Source organism: Bos taurus, chromosome 5 (genome assembly GCF_002263795.3).
Source record: "Bos taurus isolate L1 Dominette 01449 registration number 42190680 breed Hereford chromosome 5, ARS-UCD2.0, whole genome shotgun sequence".
Classification (NCBI taxonomy): domain Eukaryota; kingdom Metazoa; phylum Chordata; class Mammalia; order Artiodactyla; family Bovidae; genus Bos; species Bos taurus.
In genome coordinates this window covers 97698629-97713377 of record NC_037332.1, presented here as the reverse complement: position 1 = coordinate 97713377, position 14749 = coordinate 97698629, and the positions used below count along the sequence as shown (strand labels likewise).

At 38.8% G+C, this 14749-nt stretch overlaps 1 protein-coding gene across 4 annotated transcripts in view; it reads right to left on the bottom strand.

The window, feature by feature from the left end:
* Positions 1 to 8024: 8024 nt before the first annotated feature.
* LRP6 (LDL receptor related protein 6) overlaps positions 8025 to 14749 on the bottom strand; it is a 178528-nt gene continuing 171803 nt past the window's right edge. For all 4 annotated transcript variants that reach the window (XM_005207028.5, XM_005207029.5, XM_002687783.7 and 1 more), the window contains one exon: positions 8025 to 13589. In XM_005207028.5, coding sequence (XP_005207085.1) covers positions 13295 to 13589 — 295 coding nt within the window. In that variant the 3' untranslated portion in view covers positions 8025 to 13294. The remainder of the gene's footprint in view (positions 13590 to 14749) is intronic.

The window sequence follows — 14749 nt, the reverse complement described above, 5'->3', positions numbered from 1 at the left end:
GTCAATGCATAAATATATTCTATCACCTCTAGAAACCTCTAGAAACTAACCTCTAGAAACCAATCTCTAGAAACCTCTAGAAACTAACATCTTTTGCTGGCACAATTTCCTTCCTCATTGTGGTACCAGATATGTGTCTAACAAACACAAACATCTTTAGTTTTCCTCTCACAAGAAGACAACAGTAGGTACACTTATATTTATCTAACAACTAATGTTTCAGCATTTTACCTTATGTGAAATGACCTGGATATTCAATAAATTTCCATCATTTAAGTTTCAAGTTACCAAAACCTGGAGAGATGATTTTCAAGTAGATATTCCAAATTAAATATTCACAAAAACTACCACTTCATATAAAGTTTCATCGTAACAACTTATTTTCCTTGCTGACAAATTTTGTAACAGGAATATTAAAATCTTACTGATGCTCAGTAAAACTAGGTACAGTAAAAACATTCTACTTAATGTCAATGAATCAAAAACATGTCTACATTAAATCAATAAATTTTAATACCAGAAATATTTAATACTAAATATTTCCCAGATCATGTGAATCTGAAATTCATTCGGTTGACTTTCTTTTATAATTCTGAGAATTTATGTATGTGCTTACTTTCCTTTAAGCCAATTAAACACAGATCATTTCCAAATTAATTTTGATAATATCAACCAGAGGAAAAAACATAGCGTCCTTGTAACGTACACATCCATCCATATAGACACAGATCCCATAGTTTTCCTGAGAGAGTTAAAAATCCCTCTTTTTCCTTTTTTTCCCTTTAGTCTCAGGAATTGTGGATGTCAAAGTTTCTGAGAGTCCAATCAAAACGTTTATATCTCAAATGCACAGGGAGAGAAATGCAAGTTCCTCCTAGAAAACCTGCTTCCTCTATTTGCATTACAGAAGAACAAACGAACAAAAAAAAAAAACATTTTAGAATGTCAAAGAGCTCCATCTTCATCATTTTTCTCTGGAGTCTAAAGGACTTTGTGGCCACATGGTATTATAGAAAAAAAAACTAGGGACCCCAACTGAGGGTGGTCTATTTTTGTAGGATGCATCATAAAGAGCTATTTTCAGGAAATGAATTTTTGTTTCTCAACTCCACCAATCAAAACACTGCACCTTCTTTAATACAAATATACACTCACAACGCCCCCCCCCACCCCCAATATGTAAGCCAAACCAGTTCCAAAAGGCTCAAAGCCAAACCATTTTCAAAAGATTTAATTAGACACAACAGCATAAAAAGCCTATGCATAAGGAATTTCATCACATTTTCCTTCCCTTTTATAAAACAGTTCTAGTTGAAAGATGATGTTATAATTTAGAGAGCCATTAGAGTCCACTGTTCTCCATATCTCAAGGAGTAACCAGTCCAAGCAGTTTAAAAAATTTTTTTCTTTCATGTGAGTATAGCTAAAGATCTCCCAGATCTACAAAATATACTGTAGGGGTCTACAAGATAGAGCTCGGGTTACCCGTCATTAATGATCCACGGACGGTACTGTTAGATATCCACCAGCAAGTGCCAAAAGAAACACCAAGGCAATGAGGTCTCTCAGGATCACAGCTCCTTAGTTCAAGAGTGAGGAACGTCTTCCGCTGTTCTAGATGGTGATGTGTGGGTCCTCGTCCAAACCAGAGATCTCCAGGTACCACCCCAGGTGGTACACAAGGGTCAGAAAGACTCCTCAGTCCAAAAGAGAAAAGCCACTTAAAGCAGTGCTCCACTCACACAAAGCCAAATGACCAAGTCCCAAACACTAAAGAAAACTTCCGGTGAAGGCAACACAATAGGGAAGAAGACCCTGGTATCATCACACAAAAGACTTATGCTACTCACCAGACACTTGAACCACCTCCTTCAAATGCCATGTTTCCTTCACCACAAATATCGAGAGCATGTGGGCCAATGACTCTCAGTCAGTGGCAAGCAACAAATGTGCTCAGGCAGCTGCTAGACAGAATCAGAACCACCACAAACTAGGGTCTAAGGTGCCACATGAGACACACCCATGTGAGATGATGAGGCCCTACGTGGGTGCAGAAACTGTTACCAAATCCATCTTGGGTCTGCTCATAAAGCCAACCTACGGACTCCAGGCTTTGGTATAGGAAAGTACAGCATTTATTTGCAGGGTACAAGCCAAAGGCAACAGAGGAAAGGAAAGATATGCCCATCTGAATGCAAAGTTTCAAAGAATAGCATGGAGAGATAAGAAAGCCTTTCTCAGTGATCAATGCAAAGAGATAAAGGAAAACAATAAAATGGGAAAGGCTAGAGATCTCCTCAAGAAAATTAGAGATACCAAGGGAATATTTCATGCAAAGAAATAAAGGACAGAAATGGTATGGACAGAGCAGAAGATACTAAGAAGAGGTGGCAAGAATACACAGAACTGTACAAAAAAGATCTTCATGACTGAGATAATCACGATGGTGTGATCACTCACACTCACCTAGAGCCAGACATCCTGGAATGTGAAGTCAAGTGGGCCTTAGAAAGCATCACTATGAAAAAAGCTAGTGGAGGTGATGGAATTCCAGTTGAGCTATTTCAAATCCTGAAAGATGATGCTGTGAAAGTGCTGCACTCAATATGCCAGCCAATTTGGAAAACTCAGCAGTGGCCACAGGACTGGAAAAGGTCAGTTTTCATTCCAATCCCAAAGAAAGGCAATGCCAAAGAATGCTCAAACTACTCCACAATTGCACTCATCTCACACGCTAATAAAGTAATGCTCAAAATTCTCCAAGCCAGGCTTCAGCAATACATGAACCATGAACTTTCAGATGTTCAAGCTGGTTTTAGAAAAGGCAGAGGAACCAGAGATCAAATTGCCAACATCTGCTGGATCATCGCAAAAGCAACAGAGTTCCAAAAAATAATCTATTTCTGCTTTATTGACTATGCCAAAGCCCTTTGATTGTGTGGATCACAACAAACTGTGGAAAATTCTGAAGGAGACGGGAATACCAGACCACCTGACCTGCCTCTTGAGAAACCTGTATGCAGGTCAGGAAGCAACAGTTAGAACTGGACATGGAACAACAGACTGGTTCCAAATAGGAAAAGGAATATGTCAAGGCTGCATAGTCACCCTGCTTACTTAACTTATATGCAGAGTATATCACGAGAAATGCTCGGCTGAAGGAAGCAGAAGCTGGAGTCAAGATTGCCAGGAGAAATACCAATAACCTCAGATATGCAGATGACACCACCCTTATGGCAGAAAGTGAAGAGGAATTAAAGGGCCTCTTGATGAAAGTGAAAGAGGAGAGTGAAAAAGTTGGCTTAAAGCTCAACATTCAGAAAACTAAGATCATGGCATCTGGTCCCATCACTTCATCGGAAATAGATGGGGAAACAGTGGAAACAGTGGCTGACTTTATTTTGGGGGGCTCTAAATTCACTGCAGATGGTGACTGCAGCCATGAAATTAAAAGATGCTTACTCCTTGGAAGGAAAGTTATGACCAACCTAGATAGTCTATTAAAAAGCAGAGACATTACTTTGTCCACAAAGGTCTGTCTAGTCAAGGCTATGGTTTTTCCAGTAGTCATGTATGGATGTGAGAGTTGGACTATAAAGAAAGCTGAGCACCAAAGAATTGATGCTTTTGAACTGTGGTGTTGGAGAAGACTCTTGAGAGTCCTTTGGACTGCAAGGAGATCCAGCCAGTCTATCCTAAAGGAAATCAGTCCTGGGTGTTCATTGGAAGGACTGATGTGGTAGCTGAAACTCCAATACTTTGGTCACCTGATGTGAAGAGCTGACTCATTTGAAAAGACCCTGATGCTGGGAAAGATTGAGGGCAGGAGAAGGGGATGAGGGAGGATGAGATGGTTGGATGGCATCACCGACTCAATGGACATGGGTTTGGGTAGACTCCAGCAGTTGGTGATGGACAGGGAGGCCTGGCGTCCACTGGTTCATGGGGGTTGCAAGAGTCAGACACAACTGAGCGACTGAACTTAACTCCTGTGATGTCAATATTCCCTGGTTGATGAAATTCTCAGGGGAGGGAATTTATCATTTATGACAATTGTGCTCCTTTTAGATAATCTGTCTTTAGGTAGATAATGGGAATTCAGAGACAGCTTTTCTCTGCATTTGCTATTTTTTAAGGGCCTACTGATCAAAATAATCAAGATGCCAATGTGGCATATTTTGCAGTGGTATACTCTGCTACCCTTCAGTATCATCATATCCTATTGGGCTCTGAACCAGGAAAAGCAATGTTCATTTTTACAGAGAATTTGGAGGAGGAGAAGGGGATGGCTTAGAGCCTACATCAGGATGTCTTCCAGGAACTTACTAATATCAAGAGCATTCTGAAGCACAAACTGTGAAACTGAGCTGGAGCCTGTGAGGCCCTCCTGTTTCTTGCCTGCAGAATAAGGCTTCAGTCTCCGAGATTTCCCAAGTTCCTGCTAATTAGGGAAGCAGGGGAATGTAGAAATAAAGGAAAAGCAGTCAAGCAAGAAAAGTAATGACAATAGCTCTGTGATAAAACAGCTCGTTCTCAAGGATATATATAACAATCTGATGCCTATCTCTGAGTTATTCCACAGAAACTAAACCCTCCCAACCAGGTAGACGATGGTGACTACATGCTGACCACAGGCGATATCACAAAGGTGATGAAAGAGATTCCTGAAACACCACTGCTACATTACCACCAACCAATCAGAACAATTTGTAAGCCCTCCTCAGACAACCATTTTGCCTTTTTCCATTTCTTTTTCTTGGGGATGGTCTTGATCCCTGCCTCCTGTACAATGTCACGAAGCTCCATCCATAGTTCTTCATAGACACTCTATCAAATCTAATCCCTTGAATCTATTTCTCACTTGCACTGTATAATCATAAAGGATTTGATTTAGGTCATACCCAAATGGTCTAGTGGTTTTCCTTACTTTCTTCTATTTAAGTCTGATTTTGGAAATAAGTTTATGATCTGAGCTACAGTTAGCTCCTGGTCATTTTTGCTGACTGTATAGAGCTTCTCCATCTTTGGTTGCAAAAAATATAATCAATATGATTTCGGTGTTGACCATCTGGTGATGTCCATGTGTAGAATCTTCTCTTGTGTTGTTGGAAGAGGGTGTTGCTGTGACCAGTGCATACTCTTGGCAGTACTCTATTAGCCTTTGCCCTGCTTCATTCTGTACTGCAAGGCCAAATTTGCCTATTACTCCAGGTGTTTCTTGACTTCCTACTTTTACATGTCAGTCCCCTATAAAGAAAAGGACATCTTTTTTAGGTGTTAGTTCTAGAAGGTCTTGTAGGTTTTCATAGAACCATTCAAACTCAGCTTCTTCAGCATTATTGGTTGGGGCATAGACTTGTATTACTGTAATACTGAATGGCTTGCCTTGGAAATGAACAGAGATCATTCTATTGTTTTTGAGATTGCATCCAAGTACTGCATTTCAGGCTCTTTTTGTTGACTATGATGGCTACTCCATTTCTTCTAAGGGATTTTTGCCCACAGTAGTAGATATAATGGTCATCTGAGTTTTAAATTCACCCATTCCAGTCCATTTTAGTTTGTTGATTCCTAAAATGCTGTTTACTCTTGCCATCTCCTGTTTGACCACTTCCAATTTACCTTGACTCATGGACCTAGCATTCCAGGTTCCTATGCAATATTGCTCTTTACAGCATTGTACTTTACTTCCATCACCAGTCACAACCACAACTGGGTGTTGTTTTTGCTTTGGCTCCATCTCTTCATTATTTCTGGAGTTATTTTCCCACTCATCTCCAGTAGCATATTGGGCACCTAAGACCTGGGGAGTTCTCTTTCAGTGTCACATCTTTTTGCCATTTCACACTGTTCATGGGGTTCTCGAGGCAAGAATGCTTAAGTGGTTTGCCACTCCCTTCTCCAGTGGAACATTCTGTCAGAACTCTCCACGGTGACCCGTCCGTCTTGGGTGGCCCTACACGGACAGCATGGCTCATAGTTTCATTGAGTTAGACAAGGCTGTGGTTCATGTGATCAGGCTGGTTAGTTTTCTGTGATTGTGGTTTTCAGTCTGTCTGCCCTCTGATGGAGAAGTTAAGAGGCTTAGGGAAGCTTCCTGATGGGAGAGACTGACTGAGCAGGGAAACTGGTCTTATTCTGATGGGTGGGGCCATGCTCAGTAAATCTTTAATCCAATTTTCTGATGATGGGTGGGGCCACAGGACTGGAAAAGGTCAGTTTTCATTCCAATCCCAAAGAAAAGCAATGCCAAAGAACGCTCAAACTACTGCACAATTGCACTCATCTTACACGCTAGTAAAGTAATGCTCAAAATTCTCCAAGCCAGCCTCAACAGTACGTCAACCATGAACTTCCAGATGTTCAAGCTGGTTTTAGAAAAGGCAGAGAAAACAGAGATCAAACTGCCAACATCCACTGGATCATCAAAAAAGCAAGAGAGTTCCAGAAAACATATACTTTGGCTTTATTGACAATACCAAAGCCTTGACTGTGTGCTGCTGCTAAGTCACTTCAGTCGTGTCTGACTCTGTGCGACCCCACAGACGGCAGCCCACCAGGCTCCCCCATCCCTGGGATTCTCCAGGCAAGAACACTGGAGTGGGTTGCCATTTCCTTCTCCAATGCATGAAAGTGAAGTCGCTCAGTCATATCTGACTCTTAGCGACCCCATGGACTGCAGCCCACCAGGCTCCTCCATCCACTGTGTGGATCACAACAAACTGTGGAAAATTCTTAAAGAGATGGGAATACCAGAGCACCTGACCTTCCTCTTGAGAAATCTGTATGCAGGTCAGGAAGCAATTAGAACTAGACACGGAATAACAGACTGGTTCCAAATTGGCAAAGGAGTACGTCAAGGCTGTATATTGTCACCCTGCTTATTTTAACTTATATGCAGAGTACATCATGCACAATGGCGGGCTGGATGAAGCACAAGCTGGAATCAAGATTGCTGGGAGAAATATCAATAACCTCAGACATGCAGATACCACCACCCTTACGGCAGAAAGCAAAGAAAAACTAAAGAGCCTCTTGATGAAAGTGGAAGAGGAGGAAAGTGAAAAAGTTGGCTTAAAGCTCAACATTCAGAAAATTAATAAGACCACAGCATCCGGTCCCATCACTTTATGGCAAGTAGATGGGGAAACAGCGGCTGACTTTATTTTCTTGGGCTCCAAAATCACTGCAGATGGTGACTCTAGCCATGAAATTAAAAGATGCTTGCTCCTTGGAAGAAAAGTTATGACCAACCTAGACAGTATATTAAAAGGCAGAGACATTACTTCGTCAACAAAGGTCCATCTAGTCAAAGCTATGGTTTTTCCAGTAGTCATGTATGGTTGTGAGAGTTGGACTATAAAGAAAGCTGAGCACTGAAGATTGATGCTTTTGAACTGTGGTGTTGGATAAGACTCTTGAGAGTCCCTTGGACTGCAAGGAGATCCAACCAGTCCATCCTAAAGGAAATCAGTCCTGAATATTTATTGGAAGATGCTGAAGCTGAAACTCCAATACTTTTGCCACCTGATGCGAAGAACTGTCTCATATGAAAAGACCTTGATGCTGGGAAAGATTGAAGGCAGGAGGAGACGGGGATGACAGAGGATGAGATGGTTGGATGGCATCACCAACTCAATGGACATGAGTTTCAGTAAGCTCCAGAAGTGGGTGATGGGACAGGGAGGCCCAGCATGCTGCAGTCCAAGGGTCACAAAGAGTCGGACATGAGTGAGCACTAAACTCAACTGAATCAGAACAAGGTCAAGTCCTTTGCCGTTCTTATCCCAAATGTGGCCTTTAAAAAACCTTTCCTGAAAGTCACAAGGGAGTTTGGATCTTTGAGCACAAACTTCCCATTCTTTTTGCTTGGCGCCCTGCAAATGAACACGGTGCTTTCCTTTACCACAACCTGGTGTCAATTGGCTTTGCTGTGCAGAGGATAAGCCGACTCAAATCTTCCCTATTTTGTTCCCAATCACAAGTATTGTAAACACTGCACAAAGCAAAGCCTTGCTCAAACCTCTCTTCCAAAGTTGTATTTTATTTGAAATGCAAACAATAAAGGTGAGTTCTGTTGTGTCTGAAACACAGCATTCATTTATCACAGCAAAGCACAACCGTTTCAATTTCTTGCTGAAAAGAAGTGACACTTTTATTTTCCACTGTTTTATTATAAAAATCAACATTTCATTTGTTACAACTCAACTTATTGTAATAATCAAAAGGGGGATTTATACAAGGTATTTTTTATACAGTTTAAAATTAAAGCACTTATTTTACAAAAAGGGGGAAGTGAATAGTGGACAAGGGCTGACCAAATGTTGGTCATTAAAATATAATTACATCCTTGCAAAGCACCATCGTACCAAAGTCCATGAACAAGAAACACCAGCTGACTTTAAGACAATGACGAAGATTAAAGCTTAAAAAATTTAAAAACACAGAGGATAAAACATCTGAAAGCAGCACCAGATCCTTCACTTGCAAATAAGGCTAGTCCAGCTTAAGCGTCTCAGTATCTTCTTTACTCTCATTAAAATGTTCTCAATTAATCCTAGATACTCAATTTCATGTAACCTTAGTTTAATCAGACTTGTTTTATTTTCTTTTTAATATTCTTACTTAGGCATTAGTATTTAGTGAGATATAATAGAGATCTCTCTCTCTCTCTCTCTCTATATATATATATCTTTCTATATATATCTATACCCCTGCCCTGCTTATATGTGATTTTTAAAAAATTATTTCTTAAAGAATGGACAGTTAAGCAAAGCAGACTGTATAATTCTTTGGTGTTAACTTTTGGACAAACCCAAAGTAATGGGAAAATTAAAAGTTATTTCCACTTCTGTGTATAAGACATCACTTTCTTTATAATTGTATCTGCAAAGTCATGATGATTTTTTTTCAGCAGTAATTTAAGAATGGTTTAAGAATGGCTTATAAAAAAAGAAAAGGAACAATAAAGTTTACCTGAACTGAAGAAGGATGAGGTCAGTAATTTCATTCTAAATCATCTAGATAAACTGAAGAATCTTCCTCCCTCTCCATTCAGGTATAGAATTAGTTTTAAAAGAGGCAGAATCCAGTCAAATATCTCAAGTATATGGATTCACAATTTTAAAATCATGTTATGCGTTAGGGTCCAAAATCCTTTAAAACTTTTCAGAATTTCAAAAGCTAAAGTTTGAGCCCATTGTAAAATGATGCAATTCCAGAAGTCAGAAACTATACATATGCTACAGTACTTTGTAAAATCATGTTATTTCTCTCGGTTCACTTTAGATGTGAAATAAGGAAAGGAGTACCAAACAAAATTAAATTTCTTGAGTTTAAGAATTCTGAGAATATATATTAAACAGTGCTTGATTATGACCTTCCTCAAGACTTGGTCCACATCTACACTTCCTCTGTAGTCTCATTTATTGATGCTCAAACATTTGACAGCCATCTGATAATCCCATACTCATATCCACACTCCAGGCATACTACTCATGTCATTATTCAGAAGGAAGTACTATACATATTTAAAGTATGACATACTTGGGAGGTATGAAAAGGCCAAGGTTTTTTTTTTTCCTGAATCTTGTTAGATGTGTAATAGTAATAACCATCATGCTGCTTTTATGACATGCAAAATCAATGAACTAACAAATTTTCCCCTGCAAGAGATAAAGCAATTTTAAAAACTATACTTTTTAAGAATCTAGTCTAGGCACAAAACAACAGCAGCAGACCTATCGCAGAGAGCGAGGCTTGCTTGCTGAAGGCAGGCCTTTCCTGTACCAAAAACAGTCTCTATACTATGATTGTTGATATCAGGCCACATAAATATACACAGTTCATTAACAGGTTAGATAAGACACAGCTATTAAACCTACTGGCAGTATTCCTCATTAATGAGCCTTTATAGCAAAACAAACAAACAAAAATTATCCTGCCAAACTTGACTGTAATCTAATGCAGACAGAGGCTATTTCTATAGCTCAGTATCAAATGAGTTGGTCTTGTACAAATTATTGACTTTGGAATATTTTAAAATGATGAACAAAGTCAATCCTCTGCTCAAAGCCCCATCCCAATTAATGGTCTATATTAGATAAAAATGTACTGTAAAGTCTTCATTTCTACATATGAGTCCTTCAGAACAGCTGTTCTCAAACTGGCTAAAGGGTCAGATATCTTTTGGTGGTACATCAGAGTATTTTTGTATTAAAATTAAAATAATGATAATTTTCTGCTAAACACATAATATCTCACGATATGCTAGATTTACAGCAAGTGTCAGATGCATAATAAAATTCCCCAAAGAAAAATCAGTATTGAGAAAATTCTACGCCTTAACTGTTTTTTTGTTAATTGTGAATATGCCATTATCTGATATAAACAGCAAAATTCTTTGGGCCAGGGTTCAAAAAACCAAAGCTCTGCAGGAGCAAAATTCAAGGTTATAAAAGTTTAGAAGTATAAAAGACCACTTCAGTGAAGAAAAGCTTACTGTAGTCCACAGAAAGTATGCTATGCCAAAGTTCAATTTTCAGGTCATTTTAATCACATCTCTAAGTGGGCACACTTCAAGATACACTATCACAACAAATACTACTATATTTAAGGAACATAATTAAATTTTATTCATTGCCCCTCAGCTGGCTAATGCATCTAGCAATAATCCAAATTCAAAATAATCCAAATTCAAAACTGTATTCTTTTTCCCCCAATTTGTGCTCACATTAACTTTTTATCTTCCAATTAAAGATCTTGTGTTTAATAAACTAGATGGTCTACTTTAAAGCTTAACTGTCCATATAACCTGAGGACCAATAAATCCATCCTCAATTTTGACAATTCTCTCAAACTGTACCTTTCAAATATTCCCCAAAATGTTAAGACTCCATCTCAAACATTGAGAAAGAGGATTCTGAGACTAAGCTGAACTGCCTTCAAATAATTTCAAACAAATTGGCACACAAATTAGTATTTTGCAAGAAGAGGCCATTGCCATCGCAGTACAAGCACTTGAACTGACATATAACAAGGCAATATTCTTCTTAGTTCATTATAGTGCAAGTTTCCACATGGGAAGCCCACCAGATAAAGATGCACATTAAAAAATGTAAACATCGAGAATTCTCATATTTTAATTGATACCCAGTTATTGCTAACCTTTCCATCTTCATGTGAGCATCAAGTGCCTCTGTGTGTCACAGAATGCAACTTCAATTTCCATTCTGTTAGAACTTGAGCACTTTGTTTCGTCAACAGGAAGAGTTAACGCTCGTCTGACTGAAATGCAAGACACTGATGGATTACCATTTATTTATATGCAAAATCAAGTGCACCAGATTCATATAAGGTACCCCAATAACCGATGTGATATTCTGAAACCGCATTTTTAAATTTTTTAAAAAGATTACTTAGGTATTTTAATTGCTTAAAAAGTTAGTTCACCTCCACCAAAATTGTAAATCCTTTCTTCCATTGTTTTCTCTTGGGCCCTGAAATCTAGAAAGGGTGGCCTCAGCAAAACAGAATTAAAAAAAAAAAAAAATCATCATTTATTAAGTAACTGACCAACATCTGTTAAGGTAAAAATACATTAGTATGAAAACACATTCAACTTTAGCAGAGAAATGCTGGAAACATGTGAAAAAGCAGGAAACTGACTTCTGGAAAGGTGGCAGAGCAGGGCCAGCGTCGTTTCACGGGTCAGCCCTGACAGCTGAAGCAGCAGCAGCCCCAGTACCACACGGGACAGGCAGAGCACGGAAGAGCCTTCCGTTATCCCCCTCTACTCAAGTTCCGACAGTTGAAAAGTTCAGTTTTCCTTCTCATGTAAGCCATATCGTTAAATTTGTTAAATCACCTTAATTCATAATGGAGTAAGAGAGAAGACACGTAAAAATATATAAGAGGTGATTATAAAAGTAATTCATGGATAATTTGAAAACAATCTAATATTCACATTAGGTTAACAGAAAGATACTGTATTCAACTCACGCCACACATTAGAAAGAGGTTATGTGTGTAGAGATCATTCTGAGAAAAATCAGCCTAAAGAACATGAAAATGTCACCAACAACTAATATAGGGAAAACCTAACGATAACAAAAAAAATCCTCTTTTAAAATAGATTGTCTCTAACCGGAACATATTTAAATGTTTTACTAGGAAAAAAATATATATATAAATGATTTCATACTGTGATATTATATGCTGAAAGTACTGCAAGGATATATGATTAATTTACAACAAAAACTTAATGGTTAAATTTGTAACTCTTAAACGCTTTCTATTATGTGCTGTAAAAAGACACTGTATTGAGCAATAAAACAATCTTGGAATAAAGAGGAACAGTAACTTGTCTAACCTTTGATCCTTATGTGGACACAGCAGTCCAATTGAAGAGCTAAGCTGACTGGGGAATGGAGTTAGTAGAAATATTACAACGAAACTTTTATTTAGCAAATTCTGTTTAATCAATCCCCAGATTTTATGGTGAATAAATTATGGTATCTTGGCAAAATATAATGCTGCTAAGGGAGGAAGCAAGGTGAAATCACCCAGGGAATTACTGACGTATGACAGAGGGGTGACTTTTACGATAGGGACAGAAGGCTTGCAAACAAAACGGCCCCATAGCATCTTACCAGATAGCTCATCTCTCCCACAACAGCAGCACCCCGAATGAATTTTTAGAAATATCTATCTTCCTCACTAAAATTATTGGACCCCTAGAGAAAACAAAGCCTTTTATCCAAAATTAGTATTCTTTTCTTTTGCCTTTCATTTCTTAAACTTGTTGGCATTCAAATGGTAGTTAATATGAAGGCCACTGGGCTCCTTCCGAGTATATATGGTTTGCTGCTGAGATGGACTTTAATTTCTTTGCTTTTTAAAAAAAAAAAAAAAAATTTTTGGTATCAATAAAGCCCCAGACATTCCTGGTCAGTGATGCTGTTTTTTTAATTCCTGTTTCCTTTGTACTCAGTCACTTCACTGGGTTTAAGGCATGCTTTGTGTATTTAGTTTGCAAAAATAAAACTTTTAGTACAAATTTATTATTTATACAAATTTTTATGGCACAAGCAGCAAATCTGCTATTTTAAGAAAATATATAAATATCTTTTCCTTCTGTACAAATATCTCCAGTTTTCCCTACCCCATTTATAATTTTAACTGTACACGGTCTGCCTCATCCTTCAATAATAGCTCCCTCCCCCCCCTCCAGATCGCAACCAAATTCGTATTTACACTTTTGTGTTGGAGGCAGTCAGAGGAGGAGGGCCCCTCCTCAGGAGGAGTCTGTACAGGGAGAGGGTGGCGGTGGGTAGAGGTGATGAGAGTAGCTCCTCTCCGTGTATGGAGAAGGCGGGCAGCTTTCATAGTTCTCTTCTGCTGACAAGTACTGGCTTCGGGGCGTGGGAGGTGGGGGCACAGGCTCTGAGTCATAGTTCAAGTCACTAGTGTAGCCCTTGGCCGTCACCACTGAGGTCATCCTTCGGCTAGGAGCATAGTCACTGTCACACACATCTGTGCTGCAGGGCGTGGTGGGGGGCGCAAAGTGCCGGTAGCTGTACGGCCTGTAGCTGATACAGGGAAGAAAGCAGAAGAAGAGGAATTAGTTTTATAGAAGAGTGGTTTCTCTATCCAAATACAGAGGCATTAAATGTAAACCTGACTTGGAAGACAATCAACTTGACAATTTAAACTGGCACCAACCAAGAGGCAATTTTCAAAGGCAGGCTGAAGGAGGAAGACAGCATTATCTTGTGAATGATGAACTCATTCTGACCTCTGGATGTGTGCTTATGTATTTAAGTTGGGCTTCCCTGGTGGCTTCACAGTAAAGAATCTGCCTGCAATGCAGGAGATGCGAGTTCAATCCCTGGGTTGGAAAGATCCCCTGGAGGAGAAAACAGCAACCCACTCTAGTATTCCTGTGTGGGAAATCCCATGGACAGAGAAGCCTGGCGGACTACAGTCCATGGGATCATAAAGAGTCAGACTAGATTTAGTGACTAAAAAACATCATCTTTAAGTAACACTGTATCAATAAGAAGGAACTATCCAAAGTTGTATTTAATGGTCATCTTTGGAAAAAATCTCTCATTTTGCATTTAGTCTGTATAGTGGACATCAATGTCTGCCTTTCCATGATCTGTGAGAACGTGTCTTTATGATTTTACATTACTCAAACATGTGAGCATTCCCCGAACATTCCTCAAATGCTCTATGATTTACCTGATGAATAATTTAATGATGACTGAAGACTTCATTACTCTCTTTACTTCATTCTCTCTTGTACAAATACTGTACAAGCCAGGCTGAATTTTGGTAGACAGCCTAAGGAACATATCTATCCCATTACTAATACTATCAGTACAGAGAAATTACCGTGATTTGGGGGAAGAAGTGTCAATTTCCTATGCTGTATGTAGACAAGCATGTTGTCATAAGAGCAGCTCTACCTGAACACCAAAATGACAAATTCCAGGTATCCATACAGAACCAGTGACTTTTATAAAACATATTTCAGAGACCTAATTTATTTCTGTATACCCTTTAAGCTATCTTTTCAAGCAATCTATAACTGTTAAGTTTGTAGTGTGGCTAACTAAAGAAAAAGGCACACTGGAAGGAGAAATATACTAGTAAAATTAACAGCCGACTTAAAAAGTGTTGATTTTTCCATCATTTCTACTATAACTTCTTATGTCATTTTATAGTCTAAGTATAGTAAAGTTGA